Below are 13,960 nucleotides of genomic sequence, written 5' to 3' on the forward strand. Positions count from 1 at the left end.
AGGACTGCTCAGGACATTAAATGATTCAAACAAGTCATCTTTAAATTCTTCCAATCTCCAACCTCTTCGCCTGTGCCATGTCTTTGAAATAGTTATCCAATTAGTCCCATCCCCATATTTTGTCCCTGCCATCGCTTTTCCCTTTAAAATATGCCTCTGATTCTCTGCTTCCACCAGCCTATCAGGGAGTGAGTGCCAAATCAAATAACTTGCTGCATAAGACTAGTCTTCTCATCTCCCTCTGGTTGTTTTGCTGATTATCTGCTATCTCTGGTTACTGACTCTCCTGTCACAGGAAGCGACTTCTCCTTATTTACTTAGAAGTGCTGTCAGCATGAACAAGGTGGACCGAAGGGCCTGTTTCTGTGTTGTATGTCTCCATGGTTCCTAGCAGTCAGGGCTATGGAACAGAATTGAGTTGTCTGGAAGTCAGTGAGAATGGAAGTTCAAAGGTAGAGGCTGCAGCAAGGGTCAGGGACAATTGTGGCATGGTGGTGATATTAATGATCTAGTAATCCAGAGATACCCAGGCCCCTCTCCGAGCCACTCAGCATCCTGACTTATCACCTTTCCTTCACCGTCACTGGGTCAGAATCCTGGAATTCTCTCCCTAATGATGCGGGTCACTTACAACTCAACAATATCAAGGGACACATAGCATTGGATAAAACGATAAAGGGGAGGCTTATGGCAGGTATTGAGGCAGAAAACCTAGAGGAGTACAGAACGTACAGGGGGAAGCTTATAAAGGAAATCCTTTGAGGAAAAGGTGGGGGGAACTGACATATTGGCAGGGAAAAGTAAAAAAAAATCCTAAGACATTAAGGATAAAGGGATAACAAGGGAAAGACTCAGCTCTTTAAGAACCACCAGTTATTTGTGCATGGAGAGAGAGGATGTAATTAGGGTTCTAATGAATACTTTGTGTTAGTGTTCAGTGGTGAGAGGAACAATTTGGAAATAGAAATCAAAGAGAAGGTCTGTGATACATTGGTATATCCAGAGTGGAGGCTCTGAGTGGTCTGGCAAGGTTAAAAGTAGAAAAATCTCCAAGGTCACACGAAATGTATCCCATATTGTTGAGTGAAGCAAGGGAAGAAATATCTGGTCACAGGAAAAATGCCAGAGGACTGCAGCACAGTCAAAGTGGCGCCGATATACAAGATGAGAGCAAGGTATAAACCAGGAAACTACAGACCAGTAAGTCAAACCTCAGTGATAGGGAAACTATTGGAAGCAATTCTGAGGGGCAGAATTAATCTGCATTTGGACAGGTAGGGTCTAATGAAGGACAGTCAGCATGGTTTTGTTAAGTGGAGGTGATTACATTTTTTGAAGAAGTGACCAGAGCAATGCATCTGATGTAGCCTACTTGGACTTCAGCAAAGACATTTGATAAGGTCCTGCGTGGTAGACAAAAAGTGAAGGTTAGAGCCCATGGGAAATTTAGTAAAGCAGATCCAGAATTGGCTGAGCAACAGGAAGAGATGGTCAAAGGATGTTTTTTTGTGACCAGAAGCCTGTGTCCAGTGGGATCCCATGGGGATCAGCATTAGGGACCTTTGCTGTTTGTGGTATATATTAATGATTAGATTTGAATGTGGAAGGTTTGAGCAGTAAGTTTGCTGATGATACAAAAGATTGGTGGGGTGGTAAATGGTGAGGAGAATAGCCTTAGAGTATGGGAGGATATAGATGTTCTGGTCAGATGGGCTGATCAACGGCAAATGGAATTCGATCTTGATTAATATAAGGTGATGCTGGACAAACAAGGCAAGGGAATTCCTGATGAACAGTAGCACCCTGGGAAACACTGAGAATCAAAGGAACCTTGGTGTGTATGTACCTCAGTCCCTTAAGGTAGCAGGACAGTTAGATAAAATGGTTAAAGACTCATGTAGAATGCTTGCCTTTACTAGCTGAGGCTAAGAGGTTTAAGAGCAGGGAGGTGATGCTGAATCTGTATAAAAATATTGGTTGGACCACAGCCAGAGGATTGTGTGCAGTTCTGGAAAACACATTAGTGGTGGGATGTGATTGCACTGGAGAGGTTGCATAGGCAATTTACCAGGATGTCAAACCAAAAGAGAAAATGCTGGAAAATCTCAGCAGGTCTGGCAGCATCTGTAAGGAGAGAAAAGAGCTGATGTTTTGAGTCTAACTGACCCTTTGTCAACCAGACAACATTACACACATTTGCCTGAGCAATTATCCGTCTGGGTGTTGGTGACTCACTTCCTCCTGAACATATTGTGTCTTGCTTTGACAAAGGGTCAGTTAGACTCGAAACATCAGCTCTTTTCTCTCCTTATAGATGCTGTCAGACCTGCTGAGATTTTCCAGCATTTTCTCTTTTGGTTTCAGATTCCAGCATCCGCAGTAATTTGCCTTTACCAGGGTGTCACCTGGGCTGGAGAGTTTATGCAAAGAGATTGGACAGACTGAGGTTGTGTGCCTTAGAGCGGAGGAGATTGAGAGAGGACGTCATTGAGATGTATAAAGTTGAGGGGCATAGATACGGTGGATAGGAAGAAGCTGTTCTCCTTGGTGAAGGGTTCAATGGGAGATGTAGGTTTAAGGTAAGGGGCAGAAGATTTAGAGGGGTTGTGGCAAAATTGTTTTTCACCCAGAGGGTGGTAGGATGCTGCCTGTGAGGCCTAGTAGAGGCAGAAGCTCTTGGAATATTGAAGAAGTATTTAGATGTGCACTTGTGATGCCGAGACACACAAGGAAATGGGCTGAGTGCTGGAAAATGGGAATAGAATACTTTGAAAGTTGTTTTTGATTGGCACAGATTTGATGAGCCAAAGAGCCTTTTTGTTTCTTGTAAACTTCTATCACTCCATGGCTGCAATGGTTTGAGGAGAAAGCTCACTACCAACTTCTCCAGGGTAATGAGGGATGGGTAATAAATGCTGGCCAGCCAGCAAGACCCACATTGCATCGGCAAGTCAAAAAGAGACTGAGGGATGAGCTAGATGGGGCTGATCTTGTGGTGCAGTACCTGCAGTGGCAGAGTGGTCAGAATGGGAGGGATTCCTGCTCAGTCATGTGGTCAAAGAACATTGAGCCTCTGTCACCACTATCCCTAGCTCTAGGCTACATGGTGGTAAAAGTGTGTGTGGGCCCAGGATCCTGATCTTCCTGAGAGCTGTCAACATCCACCACCCACTGAAGTGACTGGTATCACCAGCAGAGGGAGCCCTATGCTTTCTGTCTCTCATCAGTGAGTTGAGAGATTAAGGATCAATGCGTGAGGGAATTCTGATTTTCATCTTCCATGGGTGATTCTTTCAAGTTTCTGTCACTTCAATGACACCATCACATTGACAACCAGACAACCTTACACACATTTGCCTGAGCAATTATCTGTCTGGGTGTTGGTGACTCACTTCCTCCTGAACATATTGAATGTTGTACTGGTCTCTTCCCCTTTCAATCTCATCGGAAAGCTACCCCAATCTCGCTTCAAACTGGAATCAACGGATCACTTGAGTGGTCAAAAGGAAGATTATCAACCAGCCAGTGGTCTGTGGGATCCAGTGGTTAGAATATGACAGGGTTTTAGATCAGATCAAATTGCCATAATCTTAACACCATAGGGCTACTCCATCATTACAGAGATAGACGGCTGGTGTTGGTTTAACCTGTCACCACACCTCAGGCAAGGGGAGAGGTTGAGATGGAGAGTCCTTCATGGTAACCTCAGCTGGTGATGAGATTGAACCCACGTTGACTATGTCACACTGCCTCACGAACCAGTCATCCTGAGCTAAACCAACACCACAGGGTTTTCAGATTCTGTATTGTGGATTCGTGTGATTATAACAGGGTTTTTAGATGCACTGAGTGACACTGTATGATAGTGTTCTCAGATCTGAAAGCCCCAGCACCCCTTCATTGTTTTCCTGTAGACACAGAGCCAGATTTCTACTACCCCGGCTGTAGAGCTGCCTCTTGATGCCATCTCAGAACGACTTGGTTGCATTTAAAGGTTGTCCTCCCTTGATCTGGATTTATTTTTATACACCCCCGGGTTCGATGCTTTCTGAGCTGAGTGGTCGTTTACTCCACACAGTTACTCCCCAGTTTGGGTTCTGTCTAGCTGAAGCATTATTCCCCTCCACCCATAGGCCCCACCATCCTCCTCCATGCTGGAGGCAGCAGGTGCAATCACATTTACATTTCTGAACGGCGAGACCCGAACTTTTACCTTGGCGTGGGTGTTGCAGGGGATGAGGTGGCTCTCGCTGCTCATCACCGTGCCTGGGAATCCCTGACTTTAATCCCCAGGCCGAGTCTGAAGGAGACTGTGAATCCAAACGGAAAAAGCATTAACTGCAGTGCTTGAGCTGTCAGTGCCACCTCCCTTAAAGGGTTAAGTCGCTATAGTCCCAGACAGAGAGAGAGAGAACTGGTGGTGACTTTAACCTGAATTCCTATGCCTCAGGCGAGGGGAGACATTGAGAAGGAGAGTCCTTTATGGTAATATTAGTCAGTGCTGCAGGAATTGAACCTATGCTTGAGGCATCTCTTTACGTTACAAACAAGCTATTCAGCTAACTGAGCTAACCCAATGCCAAATCTCTTTGACTTTTTTTTTCCCTTTATAGGATGGGGGTGGCATTAGCTGTCACCTATTCCCAACTGGCCTTGAACTGATTGGTTTTCAGAGGGCAGTTAAGAGCCAATCGGTCAGGAGACACGTATACGCCAGACCAGGTAAGGATGGCAGATTTCCTAAAAGGCAGTGGGTTTTTATGACAATTGACATGTGATAGCCTTAGGTCACTTTTAATTCTGGAATATTACTTTCACCATTTTCCAAGATGGGATTCGAACCAAGGTATCTGGTATATTAGCCTGGGTATCAGAATTACTAAACTGGTGACATTACCATCGCATCATTATCTCCCTATTTTCTAACCCCTTCATCCAGTGAACTGGTCAGAACAGACTCTAAAGAGGATAAAATGTTTTTATAGGAGATGAATCATGGACATTGCTTTCAGCCCATATCCACCATCAAGTCATGAATATGATAGAATACTCCCCATTTTCCTGGATGGATGCAGCTACAGCAACACTTAAGAAGCTTGACACTATCTAGGACAAAGCAGCTCATGGTTTAAGAAGGTGGCTTACCACCATATTCTCAAGAACATTTATGAACAGGCGATAAATTCTGGAAGAGCCCTTTAGGAGAGCATTAAATGAGCCCTTCAGGACATCAATTGGCTCAACGGTGGGCTGGTAATGATGAGCGTCACTCCAATGTCATGGCACTGTTCCTGGTTTGGGGGGGGGGAGCAGGTTTAAAATTTCCACACCCAATTACATATTTTCACTCTAGATTCCTCGTTATCTTTTCCCAATACAAACCTAAACTTTATGATACTGTAAAACAAAGAACTGCAGATGCTGGAAAGCTGAAACCAAAACAGAAATTGCTGGAGGTCTGTCGGACAGAGAAACAGAGTTAACGTTTTGAGTCCAATGACGCTTCTTCAGAACTCATAGCGAAAAAGCATGACTGGACCCGAAACATTAACTCTGTTTCTCTCTCCACAGAGACTGCCAGACCTGCTGAGTTTCTCCAGCAATGGTTTGTAATATGCTCAATGTTCTTGAGCCACTTATGCAAAAACATTGTCCAGGCTCAAGACCCTTTCTCACTGGGCCGGAGACACCCTCTCCAGGAGAATTTCTCTGAACATACATCTGAAGCTTTCCCTACCTACCCTCTAGGGGCTGCTTCAGATAGTTAACATCCACTAATGCAACATCTCTTTTGTTGGATGATTGACCGAGTACTCTGCCAATCGAGATGGTCAATCCTGCTCCGCGGATGCTGCCTGACTGGCTGTGCTTTTCCAGCACCACACTCTCGACTCTGATCTTCAGCATTTGCAGTCCTCACTTACTCCGAGTTGATTTTAACCTTCAGACTCAGAGCAGCCAATCTGGTGCAGACCATCCTCATGAACAGGCCACCGATTGCTGTCATTCTGACTAACTGGCAATCATTGGCCCATTAGGAGATGCCAGTATCCATGGTACATCCCTTTCTTTCTTACCTGCCTCAGAATCCTGGGTGGCTCTGTCAGACAGTCTGCTCTGCTGCTCAGTTTAATGTTGCTGCAAATGGTTCTTCCACCATGATCACACTCCCCAACCCCCTGCCTGGGCCTCTTCCATAGCTCCTTCCACACAGTGAGTCTGAGAGAGGCTGCGCAAGTGAGTGAATCAGGGAAAGAGAGAGTGAGGAAGTGAGCATTTTCAGAAAGAGTGTGAGGATGAGTGAGTGAGTGTGAAGCGACAGTGAGTGAGAGAGTCAGTGTGAGTGAGTGAGAGAGGGAAAGTGAGTGAGAGAGAGAAAGTGAGTGAGTGAGAGGGAAAGTGAGTGAGTGAGAGAGGGAAAGTGGGTGAGTGTAAAAGAAGGTGTAAGGAAGTGAGTATTTTGAGAGTGAGTGAGAAAGAGTGTGCAAGAGAGTGTGAAAAAAATGAGTATTTTCAGAGAGAGTGGGCGAGAGAGAGTGTGCAAGAGTCTGTGAATATTTGAGAGAGAGTGAGTAAGTGAGTTTGCAAGACAATGTGAAGGTATGAGTATTTGAGAGAGTAAATGAGAGATTGAGTGCAAGAGAATGTGGTGTTTGAGAAAGAGTGAGAGAGTAAGTTTGAGAACATGAAGGAGTAAGTATTTGAGTGAGAGTAAATGAGAGAGTGTGTGTGCAAGGAAGTGTGAGTATTTGAGAGAGAGTGAGTGAGTGAGAGTGTGAGGGAGTAAGTATTTCGACAGAGTGTGAGTGAGAGTATAAGTGAGATCACAGCGGGTCAGACAGCATCCACGGAGAGAGCGCAGTAAATTGCTCCTATAATTGAGAGTGCATGGGTGGGAGACAGGCTGTGAATAAGTGACTGAGTGTTATTTGACACCAACACTTGCTCACAATCTAAACCTGCAGCTCTACCAGCTCCTCCAAATAGATCACAAGGTGGAAAACATCTGGGAAGTACTGAGTGAGTGGAATGAGTGGAGCGTGGCTGTGTGATTTGATACATTTCAGTTTGAAGAATAAGGAGACAATATAAAATGATGGATAATGATGGTATGGTCGCTTAGTGGTTATCGCTACTTCCTCACAGCACCAGGGACCCAGGTTTGATTCCTCCCCAGGGTGACTGCTTGTGTGAAGTTTGTACATTCTCCCTGTGTCTGTGTGGGTTTCCTCCGGGTGCTCTGGTTTCCTCCCACAGTGCAAAGATGTGCAGATTAGGTGGATTGGCCATGCTACATTGCCCCATGGTGTCTGGGGATGTGTGCATTAGGAGGTTTAGGGGGTGGGGGTGAGTGAGATGCTGGTTGGATGATAGGTGTGGACTTGATGGGCTGAATGGCCTGTTTCCATGCTGTAGGGATGCTATTAAAATTCTAAAGGACCAGAAAAACCTAAGGATGTATTTCTATAAATGGTGGGGCAGGTTTTGAAAATGGTTTTCAAGTGGGTCATCTTATGAAGAAAGGTGGGACAGGTTGTGCCTGTTTTCACTGGAACAGTGATGGGTGATGTGATCAAAGTGTGTAAGATCCTGAATGGTTGTGGTGAGGTGGATGTGGAAAAGATGGCTGCTCTTGAAGGTTACCCTGGAACTGTGGGTCACCTTTCAGGACTGAGCCGAGGAGAACTCTTTTCTGTCAGAGGGTTTTGTGATTCTGCCTCAGGAGTCAGTGGAGGCAGGATCATTAAATATTTTTCAGGCGGAGACAGATAGAATTTTGTTGGGGCAGGGAGATCAAGGATTATTGAGATTACATGGGAATGTGGAGTTTGAAAAATAAACAGATCAATAAGGTAATGCCACTCACAACCACCTCCCCCTCGCCACACCCCAAAGCCCCTTCTGCCATTCAACAGATTATGACATTTCTGATTTCCCATCTGACCTTCTGTCTGGATGCCATTTCACTACACTATTCCCATAAATCCCAATCGTTGTGTAACAGAGTCAAAGAGATATACAGCACAGAAACAGACTCTTCGGTCCAACCTGTCCATGCCGTCCCAGATATCCCAATCCAATCTAGTCCCACCTGCCAGCACCTGGCCCATATCCCTCCAAACCCTTCCTATTCATATACCCATCCAGATGCCTTTTAAATGCCGTAATTGTACCAGCCTCCACCACTTCCTCTGGCAGCTCATTCCATACACGTACCACCCTCTGTGTGAAAAATTGGTCCCTTAGGTCTCTTTTATACCTTTCCCCTACCCTAAACCTATGCCATATGAAAGGCCTTTATTTCAAAGATAACGCAGTGTAAAGGTAGGGAGGTTTTAGTAAAACTGTCTAAGGCACTTATCAGAACACAGCTGGAATACTGTGTACAGTTTTGAGTCCCTTATCTAAAGAAAGGCTTTCTGCTTAAGCAGTGCAATGAGGTTCAACTGTGGGTGAATACTGAATTCCTCCTCTGTATCAAGCTTCCAAACAGGTCCAGCCTGCCAGCCAAAACGTTGACATCGAATTATGTCCAAAGAAGGTTCACTCGGCTGATACTGTGTACGGAGGGACTGTCTTATGAGGAGGGTTTGAGTAGGTTGGGCCTGTACTCATCGGAGTTTAGAAAAATGAGAAGCAACCTTATTGAAACTAATACGATTCTTAGGGAACTTGATAGGGTCAATGCAGAAAGGTTGTTTCCATTTGGGGTAGAGTCTCGAACTGGAGGGTATCATGTCAGAATAAGGGCTCAGCCAATTAAGACAGAGATGGGGAGGAATTTCTTGTTTGAGAGGGAAGTGAATCTGTGAGATTTTTAACCGCAGAGGGTTGTGGAGGCTGAGTCAAGATCAGAGTGGTGCTGGAAAAGCACAGCAGGTCAGGCAGCATCCGAGGAGCAGGAAAATCGACGTTTTGGGCAGGATGAAGAGCTCCTGTCTAAAACGTTGATTTTCCTGCTCCTCGGATGTGGCCTGACCTGCTGTGCTTTTCCAGCACCACTCTGATCTTGACTCTAATCTCCAGCATCTGCAGTCCTCACTTTTGCCCCATTGGGGAGGCTGAGTCATTAAGTATCTTCAAAGCTGAGATGGACAGATTATTAACCTTTGGGGGAATCAAAGGTGTTGGGGAAAGCGGAGGTGAGGATTGTCAGAACATCCATGTGGAGCAGCCCTGAAGGGTTGAAAGGCCCACTTCTGCTCCTTCATCTTCTCATGATCTTACAGTCATTAAATATCTAGGAAATGTAGACTTGAAGTTGAAGAAGAAATATAGTCTTCTCAAGGCAACCAAAGATAAGCAATAAATGCAAAATTCAATAGGTCCAATAAAACGAAATAACTGTAAAATCTGTGCTGAATCATTTGAACTGACAGTACACCAGGCAGCTATCATTGCTCTGTCTATTCTAACCCTTCCCCAGCCGACTGCAGCAATAGTTCTGTGATTCATCCAGCCTCAGTAGCCATGTGTGATAACCCTGTCCACACTCCGTCCCCGGAGTGAAAGGAACCTTCCAATCTCTCTCATTATCCGTTATTCCCTGACCTTGCCTCACAAAGAAACTCTATCGGATATAATGTCAAAGATCAAACAGCACAGACTCGATGGGGGTGAATGTCCTCTTCCATACTGTATGATTCGATGATGATTCTATGAAAAAGGGCAGGTTCCAGCTCTCCTAGCTACTATTTATCCTTCACATGTGCACTTCACACAATCACTGAATTGTTACGGTGCTGAAGTAGGCCATTCAGCCCATCGTGCCCCCCCCCACCCACCCGATTCTCTTACCTAATGCCAATCTCCTGCCTTTTCCCCCTGATCCCTGCACACCATTTCTATTCAGATAATCATTCAATGCCCTCTTGGGCCAGCCTCCTCCATGGTTCCAGGCAAATGGAAATACACACAGCACCCTGTCATTTCTTACAATTAGAAAAACAGAGAATAGGCGCTGGGGTAGGCCATTCGGCCCTCTGAAGGCTGCTCCGCCACTCATTATGATCATGGCTGGTCATCCAGCTCAACAGCCTGTTGCCACTCTCCCCCACCTTTTGTGGGTTTTGTTGTTATTTCCATAGAATCCCGACAGTGTGGAAGCAGGCCATTTGCTCCACTGAGTTCACATCGATCCTTCGGAGGGCATTCCACCCACTCCCCTACCCTACCCGTGTAATCCTATATTTCCCATGGACAATCCACCTAACCTATACATCTTTGGACTGTGGGAGGAAACCCACATGGACACGTGAACAACGTACAAACTCCACACAGACAGTCACCCGAGGGTGGAATCAAACCCAGGTCCTTGGCACTGTGAGGCAGCAGTGCCACCCATGACAGTAAAGCCCTGGGTGAAATTCAGAAGCTATGAAGGGTTGTTATATCAATGTACAATTTTTCAAACAAGAGACTAAAGATGAACATACCTTTTGCGTCAGCCCACCTGCAAGACAGCACCAAGAGAGAATCATTGAATATTGTGCTAACATGGCGTCCTAGGCACATTCAAACCTTAACTCCGTCACTCGGACAGTATCGAGGTAGTGCCAGGTCACTGCCTGACCACAGAGTGGGTCAGGTGACATTTTGAAAACCATTCTGCTCCTTTGACCCTGCAGTGGTCACAGCCCTTAGGGAAGGGGGATCATTTATCCAGGTCTCGCATATCTTCATTGATCATTAACCAAACATTTACCAAATCGATGGAAAGCAACATCAGAGTTTCAACAACAACGAGAAAAAAATCCCATTAAAACAAACACCTGAATCAACAAGGGAAGAAGCTTCTGGAAACCCTGTGATTTGTCTGGTGACACATTAACAGTGACAGAGCGTGTTTAGACAGCTCTGCAATGTCAGAAAACTTCCCAAAAGGTTTGACGGAGGAGGAAATAAAAGTCAGTAAAATCAATAAAATAGCTGCTCAGGGAATGGGAAGACCACAGTGTAATGGTAATAACATCCGTTGATTGGTAAGTCAGAGACCTGGACTAAAACCCCTCAGGATATAGATTCAAACCCCAGCGTGAAACTTAAAGACAAAAATAGAAGTTGCTGGAAAAGCTCAGCATATCTGGCAGCATCTGTGGATGAAAATCAAAGTTAACATTTCACTCCAGTGACCCTTCATCAGTACCTGTGGAACTTAAATTCAATGAAGAAACAAAATTGGGAAAATACTTCAATAATTGTGAGCAGAAAACTGTTATTGATTCCCAGTTTAAAATTATGGTTCACTGTTGTCCTTCAGGGAAGGAAACCTGCCATCCTTGCTTGGTCTGGCCTACATGTGACTCCAGACCTGCAGCAAGTGGTTGACTGAAATGTTCTTGACTGTGAACTGTGCTCTGAACACCGAACTGAACTGTTTGGCCAACTGAGTCATATATCAGTAGCAACTGAGGATGAGCACGTAAACCTAGCCTTGCCACCAAGATCCATAAACGAAGTAAGAATCAGAAGAAAAATGAGAATTATGAAGGGTTTCTGGTTCATCGATGAAAGAGCTGGATAGTAAAGAGAGCCTTTAAGTGGAAGTGAGAGGTTGCTTCTCCATACAGCTTCACAGAATCACTTGGTCCAGTTCACTTAAGGACGTCAGTGCAAGGCTGAAGCACGAGGAGCACATTGCTGCTAGACTGGGTCTGCTCCTGTAACCCAACACCTTCCTCCTTACTGTCAACCAGCTGACCAATTTTTGTATCATCCGCAAACCTAGTTAGCATCCTCTCTCCCTGAAATTCTCATCTACGCGGTCTCCCAGCTTGGCACGATACACTATACACCCAACACCCATTCAAGTCATCCAGCTGGGCAGACAATGCCAAAAGGTGACTCCCTTTGGTTCCACCTCAGACCGAAGAACATTTTTTGATGAGATCGACCGACAGTCCATTTTACTGGATGTCACCGAGCAAACCAGATTGATCGTGTGTGAGTCCAGTGGTCCAGTCAGCCCAATCCCAGGACCAACAATGAGGGAGGGGTACCCTTGACGAGATGAAGGCAGAGGTCTCACTGGTGTAGGGCAGGATAAGGCAGACTCCACAAAGACATCATATAACTACCAACAACAAGGGAACACCCCACCAGCTTCTCCCAGAGACTCTGGGTCCAATTTGTCCAGTTTTTCGGGGACATTACCTGCACATCTCTTCCCAATGAATAACAGAAAAACTGGGTCCGAGCACTTGTCTCCCATACAGTGGCTCAGCGGTTAGCACTGCTGCCTCAGCACCAGGGACGCAGGCGTAATCCTACCCTCAGGCTACTGTCCGTGTGGAGGTTGCATGTTCTCCCCATATCTGCATGGGTTTCCTCTGGATGCTCCGGTTTCCTCCCACAGTACAAAGATGTGCAGATTAGGCGGATTGGAGATGCTAAATTGCCCATAGTGTCCAGGGATGTGAAGGCTAGGTGAGTTAACCATGAGAAATGCAGGATTACAGGGATGGGGGAGTGAGGTCCAGGTGAGATGCTTTTTAGAGGCTCAGTGTGGACTTGATGGGCTGAATGGCCTGCATCCATCCTGTAGGGATTCTATAATTCTACTCACTTGGTGAAAAATGATTTCTCTTGCATCCTATTTGTAGGTATGCCCATTGCTGCTCCTTCAGTGAACGAGTGATATTCAACACAGAGGAGTACTGGTTCATCAGCCAAAGGAGGGCAGTACATGGTAACCAGCAGGAGGTTTCCTTGCCCAGATTTAACCTGAAGCCATGAGACTTCAGGGAGTCTGGAATCAATGTTGAGGACTCCTGGGGCAACTCCCACATGACTGAACACCACTGTGGCACCACATCGTGCTGGTGGGATGGGGCCTATACTGGGATTGTAATGGTGGTGTCTGGGACATTGTCTGTGAGGTATGATTCCGTGAGTATGACAATGTCAGGATGTTGCTTGACTAGTTTGTGAGACAGCTGTCCCAATTTTGGCACTGAGCCCCAGATGTTAGTGAGGAGAACTTTGCAGGGTCAATAAGATTGTTTCTGCTGTTGTTGTTTCTGGTGCTGAGATCAATGCCAGTTTGTTTATCCAGTTTCATTTCTTTAATGAGACTTTCTCTGATTGTCACATCTGAGTGCTTGCTAGACCATTTCAGAGGGAAGTTAAGAGACAACCACATTGCAGTGAGTCTGGAGTCACATGAAGGATAGACCAGGTGAGGGCAGGAGTTTCCTTCCCTCAAGGACATTAGTGAAGCAGGTGGGTTTTTACTGTAATCAACAACAGTTTCATGATCATCAGTAGATTCTGAATTCCAGATTTTTTAATTGGATGTAAATTCTATCATCAAATTCTGCCGTGGCAGGATTCAAACCTTGTGCCAAGAACATTACCTGGGTCTCCTGGATTAATAGGAGAAAGTGAGGACTGCAGATGCTGGAAATCAGAGCTGAAAATGTGTTGCTGGAAAAACGCAGCAGGTCAGGCAGCATCCAAGGAGCAGGAGCCCTTCTCCTGGATTACTAGTCTAGCAACAACCCCACTTGACCATCACCTCCCATCTTTACAACTCTTCTTATCTCGCCTGATGATTCTATAACCTGGAATATTAAGTTGCCAGTCCTGTTCCTCCCTTAACCATGACTCAGTGATAGCAATGATGTCAAATTTGATGTGTTAATCAACACCCTCAACTAGTCTGCTCACTCAAAAGACTCCTTCTATTAAAATAAACACTGTTCACCCCTTCAAAACTCTCTTGTATTTTCACTGTTTTCACTCTGCCGGCCAGATAGACTGACTATGCTTTACTTTGATATTTGTGCATCATGTCCTATTGTCCTTTACCCCATAACCCTGCCAAATTACTATTAATATACTAACCGAGTGGAGGAATGAAAGTTACTATTTTGAAGCACTGCTGGTTGACAGTGTGGATGCTGAAAGGCTGTTTCACCTGGAGAGTCTAAAATTAAAGATTACCATCTTGGGATAAAGG

At 45.4% G+C, this 13,960-nt stretch overlaps 1 protein-coding gene across 1 annotated transcript in view; it reads right to left on the reverse strand.

The window, feature by feature from the left end:
- The window catches only part of hgfac (HGF activator), an 82,712-nt gene extending 72,115 nt beyond the window's left edge, over positions 1-10,597 (reverse strand). Inside the window, exons 1-2 of the mRNA XM_043703685.2 lie at positions 10,437-10,597; positions 4,214-4,310 (exon numbers count right to left, since the gene is read on the reverse strand). Coding sequence (XP_043559620.2) covers positions 4,214-4,310; positions 10,437-10,499 — 160 coding nt within the window. The 5' untranslated portion in view covers positions 10,500-10,597. The remainder of the gene's footprint in view (positions 1-4,213; positions 4,311-10,436) is intronic.
- Between the last annotated feature and the right edge of the window lie 3,363 nt (positions 10,598-13,960).

This window comes from Chiloscyllium plagiosum, unplaced genomic scaffold (assembly GCF_037043375.1).
Source record: "Chiloscyllium plagiosum isolate Xiang-an unplaced genomic scaffold, Cpla_swu_hap1 HiC_scaffold_2, whole genome shotgun sequence".
In the NCBI taxonomy this organism is placed as follows: domain Eukaryota; kingdom Metazoa; phylum Chordata; class Chondrichthyes; order Orectolobiformes; family Hemiscylliidae; genus Chiloscyllium; species Chiloscyllium plagiosum.